This window comes from Synchiropus splendidus, chromosome 13, assembly GCF_027744825.2.
Source record: "Synchiropus splendidus isolate RoL2022-P1 chromosome 13, RoL_Sspl_1.0, whole genome shotgun sequence".
NCBI classification, from domain to species: domain Eukaryota; kingdom Metazoa; phylum Chordata; class Actinopteri; order Syngnathiformes; family Callionymidae; genus Synchiropus; species Synchiropus splendidus.
In genome coordinates this window covers 11,234,067-11,251,649 of record NC_071346.1, presented here as the reverse complement: position 1 = coordinate 11,251,649, position 17,583 = coordinate 11,234,067, and the positions used below count along the sequence as shown (strand labels likewise).

Sequence of the window (17,583 nt, the reverse complement as noted above, 5' to 3'; positions counted from 1 at the left end):
GATCTATAGTGTATAGAAAGAATGTGACCGAATGGCATCATATCGCCCACCTCTATCTCCAGACAAAGGTGGATCATTTCCTACGGCAGACCTGGCAGTCTCTCACGGCACTCTAGTGTGCCAGGTTCTAGGGAACCGATCATTTCAGCTGTATCCCACAGGCTGCGTTCTACGGTTGGCTTTTGAGTTCCTCATCAGATGGCCTTTATTCGTCCCACGCTCATGCTTTGAATATCACTGTTGCCTCTTCCTACATCTAGTTGTGGGGCTCCTTCATTGATGGCTTTCAGGGGCTTCCTAGAATGGCTCTTGCCAAAGCATCTGGATTTAGGGCTCCAGTGTTGAAACTGCGCCTCTTTGTCATGAATGTCATGGCTCTTTTTGAATGGTACCCATTTGCAGCTTTGGGTCTGTCTACTTTTCTTGGGTCCCTTTATAAGATGGACCAAAGCCTGAGATTATCCCACTGCTAGCAAAGGGTCTAAGACGACCATGGCCCAGTTTTTCATGTTACCATCACCTGAAGGGTCCACAATGTACAACAGCCTTACCGGTTTTCTCAAGCTTTTCTTTGTTCAGGATGATAGTGTGTTCAAATTCCCCACCGAGTGTGGCTTCTGTGACATAGTGAGTCCCGTAGTCCCTGTAGATCTGGCTGTATTCGCCATAGACGTAGGACAACGGCAAAGAACGAAGTCGCTTCAGGAAGTCCGGGTGAAGCATGAGACCTTCGGATTTCAGCATGTACTGGGCCAACTCCAGCTCTGCTTTGGCCCTCACAAAACTGTTGGTCTATTGTGAGAAGCGAGTTAATATCGGAGCCAAATCTGTGACACATCAGGGCATCCAGTCACCTTGCCTGATGCTCGGCGAATCTTCTTGACCGACCTGGTGAATTTGGCATTGTTGTAGTTGTAGCCAAACTCAAAAACGCCTGGAAAAGAAAATCCAGAGAAAACTTGTGTTTGGGTCATCCGTTCCTTTAGGGTGTGGTCCATGTAGTCTGAGTAGGAATTGAAAGAGCTGAGCGTGAAATCGTACGAGCCCCGTGTCTGAAGAAGAGACAAGAGGCGTGTTCATTTTCACTTTTGTGCCATAACTATTGATAAATAAACATGAATGATTGAAGACCTGCATTGTGTACTGCTGCAGGTTGTGAGGCTTCCTAAACCTGACGTCCTGGATGTAGTGAGGCAAACAACTGCCTCCGTAGTATCTGTTGTCAAGCACCATTCCCTCCAGGTTGCTGTTCAGGACGTTGATTCTAGTAGGAGAGGGACACTTACCTTTTCACCTGAAGATTATTTGAATTCTGACTAACAATGATATGCAACTTTACTGTGACTCACCCTTTGGCAAGATTCTCAACTCCCCAATACTCCTCGGCCTCCTGCCTGCAGGGCCTCTGAACTCTTTGACACGCTACTTCATCGGACATGTCGCCGCAGTCGTCCTCGCCGTTGCACCGCAGGCCTCTCGGAATACAACGGCCTGGACACAGAAGTTTTACTACCATATCAATGTACTTCACTTGCGAAGCAGTGCTAGTAAAATATTTGTCTCAAAAATACAATTTCAATCTATCCTGAGTATCTAGCGTCTGTGTGCGGGTGTGTTTCCTCTGGACACTCTGGTTTCCTCCCACAGACCAAAAACATGCAAAGGTTACTCTTAAAGAGAGGTTTTCTCCTTCAGCATTTTTTTTTAAATTTAAGATTCCTGTTATACCCCGATGAGACGTGCTAACACAAGAACATTTTCATCATCTATAGAACATAAAATAGAGTAAAAACACCATCCAATCTTTTTGTCCGGCCCGTTCAAAATGACTGGATGGTGACAGATCTGCCATCATCCTAGGATCGGGAGGCGTGGCTTCGGGAGTTTGAAGAAAGGGGCGCGGGCTTTGGATCCATATTGCGGTCTACATAAGGTTTTTTTTCAGGTGCACATACCCTACTTTTAGTGAGTCTCGACCTCATAATGGACGAGTATTTCATAACTTAGCTTAAATGGAGAAGGTTCCAGAGAACAGCTTTGTTCCCCCCCACATCTGTATTTCCCCTCTAGAAAGAGGTTTTTCTGCTAAAATACAGGGCTTAAAATGGAAGCTATCATGAAGCTGCAGGATGCAGAGCGCAGGGGGAACTGAGATACATCGACAGCGGAATATTAACAATCTTCTTGTGACTTGAATTCATAAGCATCCTCATGCTGTGGAGGGGTTGTCAAAGAGGAGACCACAGCGAGGGGGGAAGCGGGAGTCTGAGTTACCTGTCTGGCTGCAGAGAAAGCCCTCGCACGGAGGGATATTTTCACACGTGTATCGAGCGGGAACATCACAGGCCTCTTCCTGCCGGCCGTGGAAATGGCATGGCTCCCCTCCAAACTGAGACGGCTGCACCAGTTTAGCAAAGCGATACTGCAGGAAAGACAAACACATAAATGGTCAGAAAGACACAAGGGGCCGCTTGCCAATATCCAATAAAAGCGGTGGAGGGGGTTGGAAGACGCTCCTGGGAGCTGTAACTGGCAAAATTACATCAGTGGGCTGTTTTCACTTTGTCATGTCAGGTTTATTAATTTGCTCCTGTGTAGAGTGGATGAGCCCGAGCTGCAAAGTACATCAGCGGAGACCTTTGGCAGCGCTGGAGCTTTTGTCCTTCCTCCTGAAATGCGCAGGCAATGACAATGTTCCACACCGATGTGGAGTCGGTATGATGGCCTTCATCCTGAAATACTACCTCGTAAACACCCGCTCAAATGGAGTGACCTGTTTGTTTGACCTCAGAAATGGAATGTGTCGAGGAAGGAGTGTTTAGCATTCGCTTACTCTCTTCTTCTGACAGGTGTCACATCGTGACCACTGGCTCCACTCTGACAAGACACAGTCCACAGGATGCACCTGCTGGCTGCCCACTGACCGAGCTTCACGTATGGTTTCCCCGTGACTCTTCACGATCCCGGCAATGCTGCTGCGAACAGGATTTCAAAACGGCTGGTCACACATGCACGGTTAGTGTCACAGGAAAACGTGAAAATTACCTGATCAGCAGCAGCTTAAAAGCACAGACAAGAAGAAGTCCAAAGCAACTTGTGTAGCTCTGCGCAGAGGACATTGTGATAGAATCAGAGCAACAACACTGTGCAAACACACACTCTGATCTGTTGAGCAGCAGAGGTGCAGATCAATACACTCACCGGGGGAAACCCAAACCTTCTGTCTGTGCTGTCTTTAACAGGATTTCAGCTGGTGACAAACAAACATCAGCTCGATAAATAAATAAACAGGAACGAATCAGGCTGCGCAATAAACTAAATCCCCAGTTGGTCACATGATTTGAGTCATGTTTGTCTGCATGAGCAGACTTTCAACTTTGTTCTGCCTCAGTGATTTTACAGAATGACACAATCCATGATTCACACGCAGTGAACCGTGCGCACGTCGGAGCGTAACCATTCAAATATGTTTTTGAGACTGTCATACACGTGATATCAAACATTCTTTATAAAAATTTTGTGTCTCTTTGAAACTATTTTTCATACAACAAAACAATGACTGGAAAAAGACTGGGTTGCGTTGTGGGGGCAGCAGTCTGAGCGAATAGGTCTAGTCATATCCACCACAAGGCAAACCTCATCCACGTTCATCTTCTGCATTGTTTTGCCATTTGACCTCCTCCTTTACAACACAGAATCCTTTAGAAGTATTCAATGAGGTTTCATGACACAGTGTCATGATTTTCAGAGGCCACCAGATGGCACTGTCTGTTGTAAAATGTTTGACTTGAATAACTAATTCAATGAAACCTCAGAGTTCAACCAAGAGTGCCATCTACAGTCGTTTCATCGACGCTGCAACACTGTTTCGTGATACCTCATTCACCCATTACTAATAAACAGGTACCCCCCTCTTGTCTTGCAGCTCCTTGGTAACCAAGTTTGTTTAAAAAAAAAAGCATCAGATCAGAAAAGTCAAAGAGAATAGTGGGAATCACATGATATTTTATTTGTGATTTAACAGTGTCATGGGTACAATGGGGAAACTCAGAAGTACAAAAGTCCATTATTCTCTTCTTACTGACAGTTCTCCATAAATAAAATTTACAAAATATTTTGGACTTTTTTTTTCCATACACAAGTCGGGGTTCCGGTCGTGATAATTCCATTGATTGATAATATATATTTATATATGTATATATAATGCTGCATTTGTCTGGACCGTTTTGATTCAGTGTGGGCGAAATGTTTCCAAGAGTGGAATAGAATAAAAAAGAAACAAAAAGAAAAAAAGCAGGAAATTCTTCCTGATATTTTTTTCTTCACACTAAAAACGCATTTGAAACAAGAGGCTTGTGGTTTATTTTTTTTTTATCACACTTTTCCTTCTCTCTAGAACAAACAGGCCAGACTTCAAATGTCACACAGATTCACGTTTCATACCTCACCGACCGAACAAAGACATTTTCAGAAATAAAAGTGGTGGCATGGACGGGTTGTCGTTTTAACGAAAGGTGTTGAAGAGCGGCGTTATGGCTGAGAAGCTCAGGGAAAGGGACTGGGACGATTCTTATTTACAAAATAGAAGTTTGGCAAGTTGATTTCCACGCCTTTACAAGTCTTTCCCGGCGTTTCGTAATGGCTCAGTGTCATCATTTCGGATTCACAGATTATAAAACAACAAATAAAAATCGAGGTTTTCTTCAGAGAAAAAAAGACGCTCACAGTTTGGTCTGATGTTTCCACATGCGAATGGTTGTCCACCAGCCGCGCCATCTGAGCTCAGTCTGCGCTGGTCACCGTGAACATCAACCACATGGGCTCCCAAAATAGACAGATGACTGAAGGGTTCAAATCCCTCTGGTTTAAGGTCACTGATCACTTCCTTGCTGAGATGCCGTTCGATTGGATGATTAAGCCACAGTCATGCGAGGGGAGAACAGTGTTTGGCCTCTGGTGGATTCCTCAGCTTAAAAACATACTGCCAAAATATCCTATGAAGGTTAGAAAAGAACAGAACAAGTCTTTGTAATCCAGCTGTGGAGAGAACCTGCGCTCCATCATCCCACAGCTGTTTCATGTCTGTTTTGGCTGTAAGAGCTTCAGTCCCTGCAAAGAGAGGAAGAAACATTCGACCATCAATAACACTGAAGCGAAATAAAATGGTGTAAAAGATAACTTTAATAGCTACATAAAACAGTCTTAATACTTATAAAGATAAAAAATGGACATAAAAATGCTTTGTGTCGACATTTTAACCACCAAAACTGAAAAAAAACAACAACACACATCCTATAAAATTTGTATCATAGTTATATTTTTTTCCCCAATTTTTATTTAAATATATATTTAAGCATCATGATATTTAGTCATTATGCAAAAATTACAATTAAAAAATATATAATATGCTTAAACATTTAATATTTGTTAAGTGAAAAAAAAAGTTTCACATCATTCCAGCATTTTTTGACACACTTATTTAAAAAAATATATATATTTAGAGTATAAGAGTATATATACTACTATATTAAAGTATTCTATTTATATCCTGGTCAATATCATTTCAATTATAAAAAATAAATAAATAAAAACAAACAAAATATATGCAGTTGTATTCCATTCACATGCACATGGAGCTGTTAAATTAAGAAATTAATAAATTCTTCAAATGTTATTCATCTATTTTTTTAATGTTCATCATTTCATAATCTGTCTTCAATAAAACATTTTAATACGTGTGGAAATCGATAATATTTAATTAATAAACAGCGTCATACTATATATATATATATATATATATATATATATATATATATATATATATATATATATATATATATATATATATATATATATATATATATATATATATATATATATATATAATTTTGCCTCAAAATCTGGAAAATGTATATCTACTATAGAGAAATGTCTTTAATTTCTTCATTTAACAGCTCCAGGGGAAAAGTTATCCCAGCTTCACCTCTAAGGGGCAACATTGTGCCTTTCTAAATTCAGAGCGGATTGACGCCGTCACAATGGAAGACAAATGGCTCTTAAAACAAGACCCCGCTCACCCCCCCGCCCCGCACTGGCATTAAAGCTTCCCTCGGCAAGAAGGAAGGAGATAAAGTAACACAAGAAAATATAAAGCTTATAGAAACAGACTTGACTCAAGACTTAATAGAAGGAGATTAAAGTGACATGGCGCAGACTTCAAGGCCCAAACGCAGGCGGCCCGTATGGAGAGGCTAATAAGAAGAGAGCGGGGGGAGGAGGGGGCTGATGAAACACTCACCACATCTCCTGTTCTCTAGCTGTCCTCCTGTGAGCACGCTTCAGTCTCAGGAGGCTCTCCGGCGCCACCTGCTGATGGAGAAACGGGCCCCTCCGCAGAGTCCTGAGGACCACATCCCAATCAATCAGTCGCGGAACATGGCCACTGCGATTTCAATTTGATCTTGTTATAGCGGCGTAATTACGGCGCGTGAATAATTGTCGACCTTTAACACCGAATTGATTCGACATTTCGCTAAACACCGTCACTGAATTAATCACATGACATTCGCCGGTGTGGCCGTGAGGACTGTAAATGGAAGGAGATCATCCCGGGTGAGGATCAATGGCGTGACCCTGCAGGGCGGGACTCACCGACTGTTCCTCCTTGGTGGCGCTGGGGTCGGCAGGAGTGGGGTCTGCAGGGAGGTCTGAGGCGGAGCTCTGTTGCGCAGCAGGAGTGGAGGCTGTGGAGCAAGAGGAGCTGTTATTTTGGAACCTCAAAATGGAGATAATAAGATGAGTAACCCCCAGACGCTCTGCGTATCATGAGCACACTTATTTATATATCGATATAAATGTGTTTTCTTTGAATTACTGCCTATATCTGCCCTAAAAACCACTGCATAGATGCCCCTCTCTGGAGAACCTGGGTGTGATAGTCGATCAACTGTCACTGCTGACTCATGCTAGCCCAGTGATTCTAAATCATAGGGCCGAGGCTCATGTTTGGGTCGTGAGCGCCCCCTAGAGGGCCGCTAAAAGATTTTATTTTATACCTCTGGGCTGTGAGATGCTCAGTTTTAATACACTTGCCACATATGGTGGCGTGTATTGTGTCATTGAATTGACTCGACAGCTGCAAATTCTTCATCAAAAGAAAAAATTATAAAGAAAGTGATAAAACTGTAAAAACTGTTCACCTGTTGGATCAGTTTTTAAAATGAATTTTATGGCGATACTTTCATTTACACTTGACTTATCTTCTTTAGAGTTTATTTATGAAATAAATATATAGTCTATGATATTTAGACATTGTTTTATTATATTCATTTTATTCAGAATTGTATTCATGACGTACGTTTTTTTTTCAATTTTGCATCAAGTGTATTTTTTTTCTTCTTTTTTCTTTAGTAAATTTGATGAACATGACTCGCACTTTTCGATGTCAAACATCTTTGAGCTGATCACATGGTTTCATGTTATTTCACAAGGTTTTGGTTTGTTAACATGTCTGGAAAAGGTGGGCCCTGAGATCAAAAAGGTTTAGAGGGTGAATCAATTCCCGTTTGCCACTAGTAGAGTAACACCAAACAGTCTGGCTATCCTCAGATGAGGAACTCAATCAGCATCTGCTTTAGCTTCTGCTCTACGACATGACGCTGAAAAATATGAACACCAACAACCATGTCCCATGCAGAAAGCAGCTTGATGGAAATTCTCCTTGCAAAAGGATCAATAGTCCTGAGTAGGTACGAGCCATATTGATATGCAGCATCTCCACAGGTCATCTCTGACATGACGTATCGAACTGTCTGCTGCAAGTGTTTAGGGAAGAAAAAGGCTTACGAGACTCAGTGGACGGCGACGTCGATGTTCCCGGACTCAACGTCATCCTGGACAGATCGAGGTCACTACAGCTGCCTTCCTCCTCCTGTGTGGGGGCTACAGTGGGAGGTGACAGCTGACTGCAGGTCAGTGTGTCCGGTATAATCATGAGGCCAGGAGTGCCGCACCGGCTCACTGGCACAGAAGAGGCGCCGGGCCTCACAACGCCGGACGTGGAAGGACCCTCGCCCGCATCAAAGTCCTCGCCCTCTTTTCCCAGGCTGACCTGCCGCGGCAGCGTGTGCTGGGGGCTGGTGATGGCCGACGACGGCGCTGATAGGTCGCACGCTTGGGGGCACATGGTGGTGATGGGGACCAGACCTTGGAGCATGGCGGCCGGGATGGCGTGGCCTCCCACGCCCACAGCCTGGGCGGGCATGTACGCCGCCATGGCTGCCCACTGCTGCTGCGTGGCGGGGAATATGTTGGCTTGGCTCCAGATGAGCGGCTGACCACCGGGAAGGACCTGAGCCACCTGGAGGGGCCCCTGCACCGGGAAGGCCAGGGTCTGAGCCTGGCCGGCGTACGGCTGCTGCGCCCACTGGGCTGCCTGCACCGGTCCCATGGTCATATAACCTGGCGGGAAAATGAATCTCTGAATCTGAAGGAATTGTTCTCAGAATCACAAAACCAAAACAAAACTACTCAACCATTTCCAATTCTAGTTTAAAGACGATATTAAATATTACATGCCGCTCCCATATAGAATCTCTAGAGTCAACATTTGGTCCCCGGATTCCCACGAAACGTTAATATTTGATCAGCAAAGACGGGGATGTTTAATTTACCGTGACAGAAGGGGAAAGTCGATGACTAAAACATTACATCTGCGATTGAACCTAATCTGGAGGAGTCGCCGAGGAGGACGGCCGCCATCCGTCCCATCCTCCCGACATTCCACAAATTCCTAATGAGCAGATTAGCACATTCGCACACCGCACTTAATGTGAGTGTAAACCGTTCAGTGACGTTTGAAGACTTTTAGTCCAATTTACATTTGGACTCAAAAGCTGACGCACATTTGGAGCTTGGAGAACAATCACTACTAATACTTTGCCTCCCGTCTTTAATTCAGAGATGGTTAAATAAAATAAAAAATGAAATTGCACATTACACCTTTAAGCTAAAAAAAAAATCTTTTATCAGTATTGCAGTGTTTTGCCACCATTGTGTCTGAATGTAACCCACCATAAACAACGCACTAAACTCACTTCCACCACATTCCAAATCTTGACTTTGCCTGGTTATGTTGTGTCAAATATGGCAATGAGCAGTGTATTTATTGTACAGGAAAGAGCACCATCTACTGCTTCTACTGTTTATATGGGATGGGAAAAACTACAGTACATCCCAAAATCGATATTAAAACCCTTCAACTGCCAACTCAAGCAATGCAAGGTGAACTTTTTTCCTCCCACGAAGGAGGTCAGAACAGCACTTAAACATCTATTATTTGATTGAAAAATTAATTATAGGAAAACTTATAATAATATTTTAAAAATATTTTGGTGCATTGTGTAGTAATTAAAATAAATCTGTAAATAAAAATAAATGAATAGTTTACTTATAGACATTTTCTGTATTTTATGTCATTTTCTGTCCATTTTTTCAAATACATATTATACGATTTATTTAATTTTTTTGTACTACAATTTTCCTGACCCAAACATTCACAATTTATATCTATAAACAAATGTTTCGTTTCAACAAAGCGATTCTTTAAATCATTTACAGAAATGTTCTTTTTTCTATATTAAGATTAAACTTATGTGTCGACCGTTGCTAACAATCATATCGCGATATTTGCGTAGAAATGCAAAAATGAATAATGCCCTCATGGTAATTACATATATTTATGTTTTGCGCTGAACAATTCTTCATATTTTCTGATAATTTCCCCCTCTTTCTACTTTAATTCACAGATAAGTACATAAAAGACCACCATTTTCAGTTCATGTATATTGTGGGGAGCATGCAGGATTCAAAGTAATGTAGTCGGAAGCATCCGTCTGCTGTAGCTGCCTGTCATAGCAGAAAATGCCCTCTACAGATTGTAAGGTTATTTATTTATCGCAGTGTAATACGAAGGAAACGCACCTGATGGCACAGACGTGGGGCTAAAGGGGGCATACATGTCGGCGGGATTGTGCTGCTGCTGGCGGCTGCTGCGGCTCGGATCGAGCGTGTTGGCAGGTGACGGAGGCATCTGGAAACCACACATACACACACGCAGAGTCACAGATGTCACTATCAAAGTCATCTAGAAGTCGACTTTCATATTTCATATACGACTGCTTTCAGTCACGTGAACCCATGCTTGCTTGCATACTCACAGACGGCGGTGTGGACATGTCGCCGAACAGATCGAAGTGGTTGATATTCTGGGAGGAAGCGAGACAGATAGTTACAGACAGAAATACTTTTCATTCAGCAGACAACTGAAGATCAAGAAGGGAGGAAATGAGTCTTAAAAATTCATTTTTTAAATTCAGTTTGCTGCTAAGAGACTTAGCATTGTGTTCCGATGATGACTTTACAACCCCAAATTTCCAATTTTATGTGAATATTTCATCGTCATTTTCGCAAAAAACGATCTACAAGAATTATAGCTCCTTTGACTTGGAATCTCAGGCAGATGGGGCTCGCTTATTACTTCCACGTGACACGGTAATTTGCGCAGTTCTTCTTCACATCTCGATGAGTCTCAATAAAACAAACTGCCGAAAAACCTTTCTGCACAATATGAAGCCCATTAGTCAAATCCAATATTAATCTTTGGTTCCTGCACAGATAATTCCGTCGGTAATTTGGCTGAAAGACGACTTTCTCATCTTTCTGCATAGAAACTACTCAAAGAAATGTTCTTTAATATTTAATATTAATTTTTTGGCATATTTTTGAGCCTTTATTAAGTATTGATGCTTGATCAACAAGTAAATGGAAAAAGAACCTTATAATAGAGGGTGCTGGAGACTAAAACATATTTAAAATTAGAAAATAAAACGTGTAAAAGGTGATCAGACGTGAGTCAGTCAGAGTCCAGGTTGTGCGCTTGTGAGATAAACCATTAAAGCTAGTCCCTTTTGTCATCCACGATATATTGACGGCCAATGACAGAGACTACGGTGCATGAAATGTCTTCAGGGCCATGCAGAAGCAGACAATGGATCACTAGAAAAGGCACGGAAACACACACAGGACTCACATGCTGCACACAGTCAGACACTTTAAATAATAGAAAAATAAAGAGGGATATCACAGCGATGGCCGCTGCTGCAACCACAGCAGCCATGTCCAAAAGCTGGAACATCGCGCTGGGTTGCCATTGAGCGAGCCAAAATTTAGGGGAAATAGGTAAACACTGTCTCTCCCCGCAGGCAGGGACGCGCGCCAGGGGAGCGCCAGACTCTCCGAAAGCTCCAACTGAATGAACAGACAAGCAGTAACACTTAGAGATATGGAAGCGCTGCTACTTAAGCTACCATGGGCTGTGTGAGTGAGATAGCGGAGGGGCAGTTTTTATCGCTCCGAAATGCTGAGCAACAAGCACGCAAACAGTCTTTAAAAATACGTTTAAGGTGAAGCACAAAAAAAGCTGCGTGATGGCGAGGAAGTCAAACATGGACTCTGCAGTCAGCGTGGAATGTGAATTTGCTGTGGACCGGATCGCACTAAAACACATGCAGCTCTGATGCAAACTCCTCGTGTTCAGAAGAAGAAGGAAGCGTCTACCCCCCAACGCCCCGTGTTGGACAATCGCCTCTCACCATCGGCTCCAATTTAGACTCCAAAAACCTTCCCCTTTAATGCTCTCTGAAATGACTGTCATGCCCGACTTTGGTGGACCAATCAGTCTGATCTGGTCTGCGGGCGGAACACGACCAGCGCAGCTTTGTTTCATCATCATCATCAGAGGAGTGACCTTCGCCTGACTCCGCAGCTCGGGGAGTTTAGCCAGCAGATCAGTGAGCTCTGAAGTGTGAGAAACTTCCTTCGGGAGGATCGAACAGAGAGGTTTGCAAGTGGAAGAGGAGAGAAAGAAAGAAGACAAAAATAAAAACACCTACAGTCATGAAATGGCGTTTTGGAACGTCATAGATCCCTTCCTTCTGCTGACTGGTTGGGACCTGCGTTGAATTGGAGGTCAATTTCAGTGTGAGAAGCACAGCAACATTTTTTTTATGTAATTATTGCTTCAATTTAAAGAGGTTTTGAGGAAGACTGCACTGAATTACGTTCAAAATTAACACACTTTTCACTCATAAAATAATTCACTAGAAAACAAAAACAGATCGTGTCTGAAGCATGGAAAATCTGGGACAAAATACCAAATATTTAAATATTTATTTTGGTTATATGTCTTGAAATATTCACCCTTTTATTATCTCTAACTATAATTTGCTTTGTCGTCTAAATGCAAACATTAACACACGTTCATGTTGAAAGACATAAGTCTACAGTGTGAATTTTTCAAAAATATCAGTTGAAATCTAATTGATTTATTTTATTTTTCCCTTATATTTATCATTTCAGCCCTCATTTTTTTACTGACTGTAAAAGTTAATTTCCAATTAATATTTTTTTTCCCCAAGTTTATGAAACGTAATTCATTTTAATTCAACAGGGAATGAGTTCATGAACTTTCTTTACCTCTGAGATACTGTGAGTTCTATTAAAATGTTTAAGCATATTGATAAACAATTAAATGCTTGCAAATGTGCTTTCAGTTGTTTCTTTAAATTAATATATATATTTTTAGCAGTAGTCGAAGTTTATTTCAACTCATAAAAAATACAGTACAATACATGAAATATACTGTGCATCGTGTGTGTAACAAACAAATATTTTTTTTGGCTTACATTAAAATTTGCAGTATGAATACTAAAAATACGACAGTATTTTTTTACTTAAAAAAAAAAAAAATTTTTTTGAAACTCAGATTGCGAAATCAAAACCTATAAATAAATATTTTTGAATTTATAAAAATAATAATGCAGTATGTTTCAGAAGTTACTATGTGACTGAATATTTCAGAGAAATTAAACTATTCCTGCTACTCTGCTCGCGAATGGAGGTTGAGGATGTCGTGGGTCCAACTATAAAAAAGCCAGTTGACATTCAGCATGAGCACGTCTGATGTACAGTTCTCTCTCACGGATCCAAGCGATCCGTTCATTTAACCTCCCCGCCTCCCCCCTCTGTTGCCCTCTCTCTCTCAACTTTCGGGTACAATTTCCCCAAGTCTATTGATCTTATTTCACTCTGACATCAAATGGCATGGGCGAGCGATTAATCTCCCTCTCGTTGCATCTTTCATCTTCAGAGCTACGCAAGATACAGCAAAAGGCGAAGAGAAAAAAGAGGAGCGAGAGAACGAGAAGGCGGGGAAGGATTAAACGACAGGACGAGTCCCTGAAGGCCATGCAGTACCTTCAAATGACCAGAAACCAAAGAGGTCCGAATCGTGGAGAGAGCAGCTGATCTCAACTTTAGGCTTTTTTAGGGCGCAAATCCTTTGAATTGGTTCCATTTAACTTGACCCCGTTTCATCCCAAACCTCCATCGGCTGGTTTAAAAATTCACCTTTGAAACTCAACATGTATCTAAACCTCCACAATTGTTTGCTCCTGCTCATTACAGATACATTTTTAATACACCGTTACAAGTATAGAAAGGGAGTGGGAAGAAGGGCGGTGCTGGTCATTGTACCTGATAAACGCTTTCCTCTGACTGGGGGCCACGGAGGGGTTCGTGTCCAGCCTCAAACACTATGTACTACAGAACAGAAGTAGTGGGCGAGACAGGACGATGAGGTCCAGAGGATCATGAGATGAGGGAGGAAGTCATAATACAGAAGGTCATCGTGGTCGTGGAACAAGGCGAGAACACAACAAAGCACAAAGGGAGAAGTGAGAAGAAGATCAGAGACGTGTGAGATGGGAAAATGGAGCGGGGGAGAGGAGATGAGGAGGAGGTGGGGTGGGGAAGGGAAAGAGCACAAGTATAATAGGTCAGGCAGAAGTTCAAGGCCCATTAAACAGCACCACCGCTTTAATTCCTAATCACGGAAGATTGATTCACTGTGCGAGTGAAGCCAGCAGCTAGTTGACACTGGTTTCTCCAACCAAAATCGTGCGGTCGAATCAGATCGCGATTGAATTCGCCGTCCGTTTCCACACCAAGCCAGCCTCCTCCATCTTCAAACCCATCCTATCCTCTTCACCTCCTCATTTAGAATGTCCATGGACCCAGTGGTGGTCTTCCTGTCATGGTTTGTGCTTTTACTCCTGTTTTTGTGTTTGCTCTCACCCCCTCCAGCTTCATGGCAGCGCAGCTGGTTCTCATTGCACTGATTGCCTCTGCAGAGCTTTATACACCAATCAGCATGTGCTGCCAGATGATCGTCTTTTGTTCTCATGGTACGTGCTCTCTCGATCGCTCTGTTCGCTTGTGACCCGGTTTATCTCTCTGTTTTGCTCTGTGTTCATCTCCACGTTCTGTCACCTTTGTCTCTCTTCTCACTCTATCTCGCTCTCCTATCGCTTGCTCCCTGTCTTTAGCTCCGTGTTAGCTTCCTCGAGTGTTTGTTTCTCGCTACTTTAGTTCAGCCTGTGAGCTAGTTATTTCCTCAGTTAGAGTGTTAGTGTTTCACCTCTACCAAGTGTCTTTAGTTTTGTATTAGCCTCGAGAGCTATATCCGAGTGTTTCTTAGTTGTCCCCGTTTTCAGGTTTGTATTTCTTACACCTGCTTTCTGTTTCAGGTTTATCCCCTCCGTTGGCGTTTGTTCTCCGCGCTCCGCTTCTGGTGTCGTCGCCTTCAGTTTAGATTTCTGTCTGTGTATTATATTGTGTTTACTGTCATAAATCTTGTGATTAACTGTTAACCTCGCTTGTCCGAGTCCTCTGCAAGTTCAAAGTCATCTGCTCTTGGGTCACCTTAGCTTAGCAGTCATGACACTTCCTCTGAGTCAAGTTGTCTTTCCTCTCCATGCGGTCAACCCTTCAAGCCTCTCCTGATGTTTCCACATGAGTTGTCCCTCTGGAGTACTGTACGAATTTCGGACACTTTTTTAGTCATCGAAGAAATTGTTTTAAGAGTCAACCAAACCTCTAATCTTGTGTTCTTGGTTGTGATCATATTCAAGGCCTCAGTTATACTTTTTAATTGTGACTGGTGGATGAGGGTTTATGAAACGCTGACTTGATGAAACAGAGGTCACCAGATGGCGCTCTTGGTTAGACATGATGTGAATTAGTTGAAGTCAAGTCCAAACATTTGACAGCAGACAGTGCCATCTGGTGGCCTCTGAAAACCAGGACACTGTTTCATGAAACTTCATCTACCCTTCAATACTCTTTAACAATACCTCGCCTTTCATCTTGTTGGCTGCTGTTTCCGCTTTAGTCCATTTTGTCATATGACCTTGGCTGAGCCCTAGTGGTGCACATGCACCAGCCAAATTTCCCTCCATGAGGAAACTGCCCTTTGTACTTTGGTATTGACCACAAATTCTAAGAAAACAACGTTGCTACTAGTCCAAAGTTACCAATGCAAGGCAGCCAGACTATCAATACACATTTTGTCAAGGCATTTTTGGATTGCTCACTATACTATTTGGTCATTGAAAACTGCACCATGTGGCCTTGATATTCACTTAGAATTGAAGCTGTTAACTTTAAAAGTGTCTTGCTGGACTGGAACCATCAACCTTTGCGCTGTTATGAATGTAACAAAGCTCACACGTGTGATGTTGAACAGAAAAGGACGACACATTTTGTCACGACAGACACAAGAAACGTAATTTATTTATGCGATTGTGAGGTCAACTGACCCGAAATGGGGACATTTTCCGCTGGTTTGTTTATCCAAACAAACTGATCCAATAAAGCTAAGTGGAGGAAATATGTTAATAATTTTTAATTTCCGCCTCAGCGCCCTAAAACGTACCAGGCAGAACTGAATTCTTTCTCTCTAGTTGAAGTTATCTTTCTATAAACAGGTTTACTTTTTCTTCCAAGATGACAAAGCCAGGATCCAATTGGTGAAAGAGTGGAGCACTCACAGAAGGCACCACAGAACCCAAACCTGACTCCATTGAGAACTTTTGGGCTTTGGTGAGACTAAAGCAACACTGGAAACAAAATCTTGTGGCATCGCAGAAGCTTAGAGAAACAATGCTAGCCAAAGATGGTCCAACGGAGGATTTCTGTTGGCCCGTGCAACTAGACTGCTGGCTCCATCTACACACCCACAATGAAGTCAATCTCCTTACCCGACTCTCCAATGTACTTCTGAAGCCTAACTGTATTCTGGAGTTTTGTCAACCAACATCAACAAACGTGAAAGCTGCAAATGGAAATGACTTTATGCAAACACACTTTCAAGGTGATTCGGGAGGTGGTTTGGACATATAGTAAGAGTTAGTGTTGTCTGTATTCAGTGTGAGCAAAGACACAAAACAGGATCATGTTTAGCCAAACAAAAGCACAGGGCAAAGAAAACAAAAAAAACAGAGGTTAACAACCAGTCAGGAGGGGCATGTGGTTTGGAAGGAAATCACTGACACAGATCAACGTAAAAGACGTGGTTGAACAACATTGCACTGGCAAATGGAAGTTGGATGGTTGAACAAAACTGTCCAATGTGTCCTGTGTAAAACTGGCGGACTACGGAACCCGTCTTATAGCAGCTCAATAAACATTCTCAATAGGTGCGTGAGAACAGCGTCTGCCTGGGACCTACCTGGTAAACCGGGTCATCCACTTCATCCTCCAGAATGGTCTGTTCACGGACAGGACAGAAGACAGAACATTGAAGACCAAACCACACACTAGTTCCTGTGCACTCGTGGTCTACACCTTCACAGATTTGTCAATGAAAGTTACAGTACAATACTCATGGTGTGAATAGATTCCTGGCTCAGTCTTCAAGTGTGATCTCGCCTTCACAAAGGAAACGGAAAGCTTGGATTGTGTTACCTGGTAGACCGCCTGCTCACACTGTTTGTCCTTCTGGGCTTTTTTCTCCATCTCCTCCCGCTGCTTAATGTCGTAAATGAGCGTGAACAGGTCACGCAGATCAATGATGAGAGGTTCGGCCTGGAGGCGAGAACCAAAAAAGTCACTTAAGAGAGCTGCTATTAGTAAAACAAAAAGTATGGATGGCATTTGTTGCACGACTGGTGAGCATCATTTCTTGAAGAAAAGTGCCCATCTGTAACAGCAGTGATGGGTCGATGAGGAACCGTGAAACAGTACAAGTAACATCCGACTTACGACCAGGATCGGTTCCAACCAACCGGTCGTAAGTCGAATGCCATTGCCATTGACTTGCGTTAGTTGTGCAAGACCAAAAATTTGACAGCAGACAGTGCCATCTGGTGGCCTCTGAAAATCAGGACACTGTTTCATGAAACACTTCACTACTATATCATGAAACCTCATCGACCCATCACTGGTAAACAGAGCAACTTACCGACTGTGCCGTCTTGATGGCCACAAACCTATGGTGACCTTCCTTGCCGCACACATAGCCAAAGGCGCGATGATCCCTGGTGTCCTTGGCGATGTAGCTGATCTCGTGGACCGAGTGGTGATGCAGGAGCAGCTGCAGACAGAAATTAAAATGTGAGGAAAAACTAATTTCGCCGGAGGTTCCTGCTTTAATGTGGCAGCTTAAAGCAACTGCAGCACAGTTTA

At 42.7% G+C, this 17,583-nt stretch overlaps 1 protein-coding gene across 1 annotated transcript in view; it reads right to left on the bottom strand.

Annotated features, from left to right (window-relative positions):
• LOC128769768 (complement component C8 beta chain-like) overlaps positions 1-17,583 on the bottom strand; it is a 57,983-nt gene that overhangs the window by 2,255 nt on the left and 38,145 nt on the right. Inside the window, exons 5-21 of the mRNA XM_053883743.1 lie at positions 17,360-17,491; positions 16,864-16,983; positions 16,628-16,666; positions 13,594-13,659; positions 11,952-12,011; positions 10,218-10,265; positions 9,982-10,090; positions 7,846-8,460; positions 6,652-6,743; positions 6,336-6,400; positions 3,046-3,183; positions 2,834-2,975; positions 2,275-2,422; positions 1,350-1,491; positions 1,132-1,264; positions 855-1,052; positions 552-792 (exon numbers count right to left, since the gene is read on the bottom strand). Of these exons, the coding sequence (XP_053739718.1) occupies positions 552-792; positions 855-1,052; positions 1,132-1,264; positions 1,350-1,491; positions 2,275-2,422; positions 2,834-2,975; positions 3,046-3,183; positions 6,336-6,400; positions 6,652-6,743; positions 7,846-8,460; positions 9,982-10,090; positions 10,218-10,265; positions 11,952-12,011; positions 13,594-13,659; positions 16,628-16,666; positions 16,864-16,983; positions 17,360-17,491 (2,488 nt within the window). The remainder of the gene's footprint in view (positions 1-551; positions 793-854; positions 1,053-1,131; positions 1,265-1,349; positions 1,492-2,274; positions 2,423-2,833; positions 2,976-3,045; positions 3,184-6,335; positions 6,401-6,651; positions 6,744-7,845; positions 8,461-9,981; positions 10,091-10,217; positions 10,266-11,951; positions 12,012-13,593; positions 13,660-16,627; positions 16,667-16,863; positions 16,984-17,359; positions 17,492-17,583) is intronic.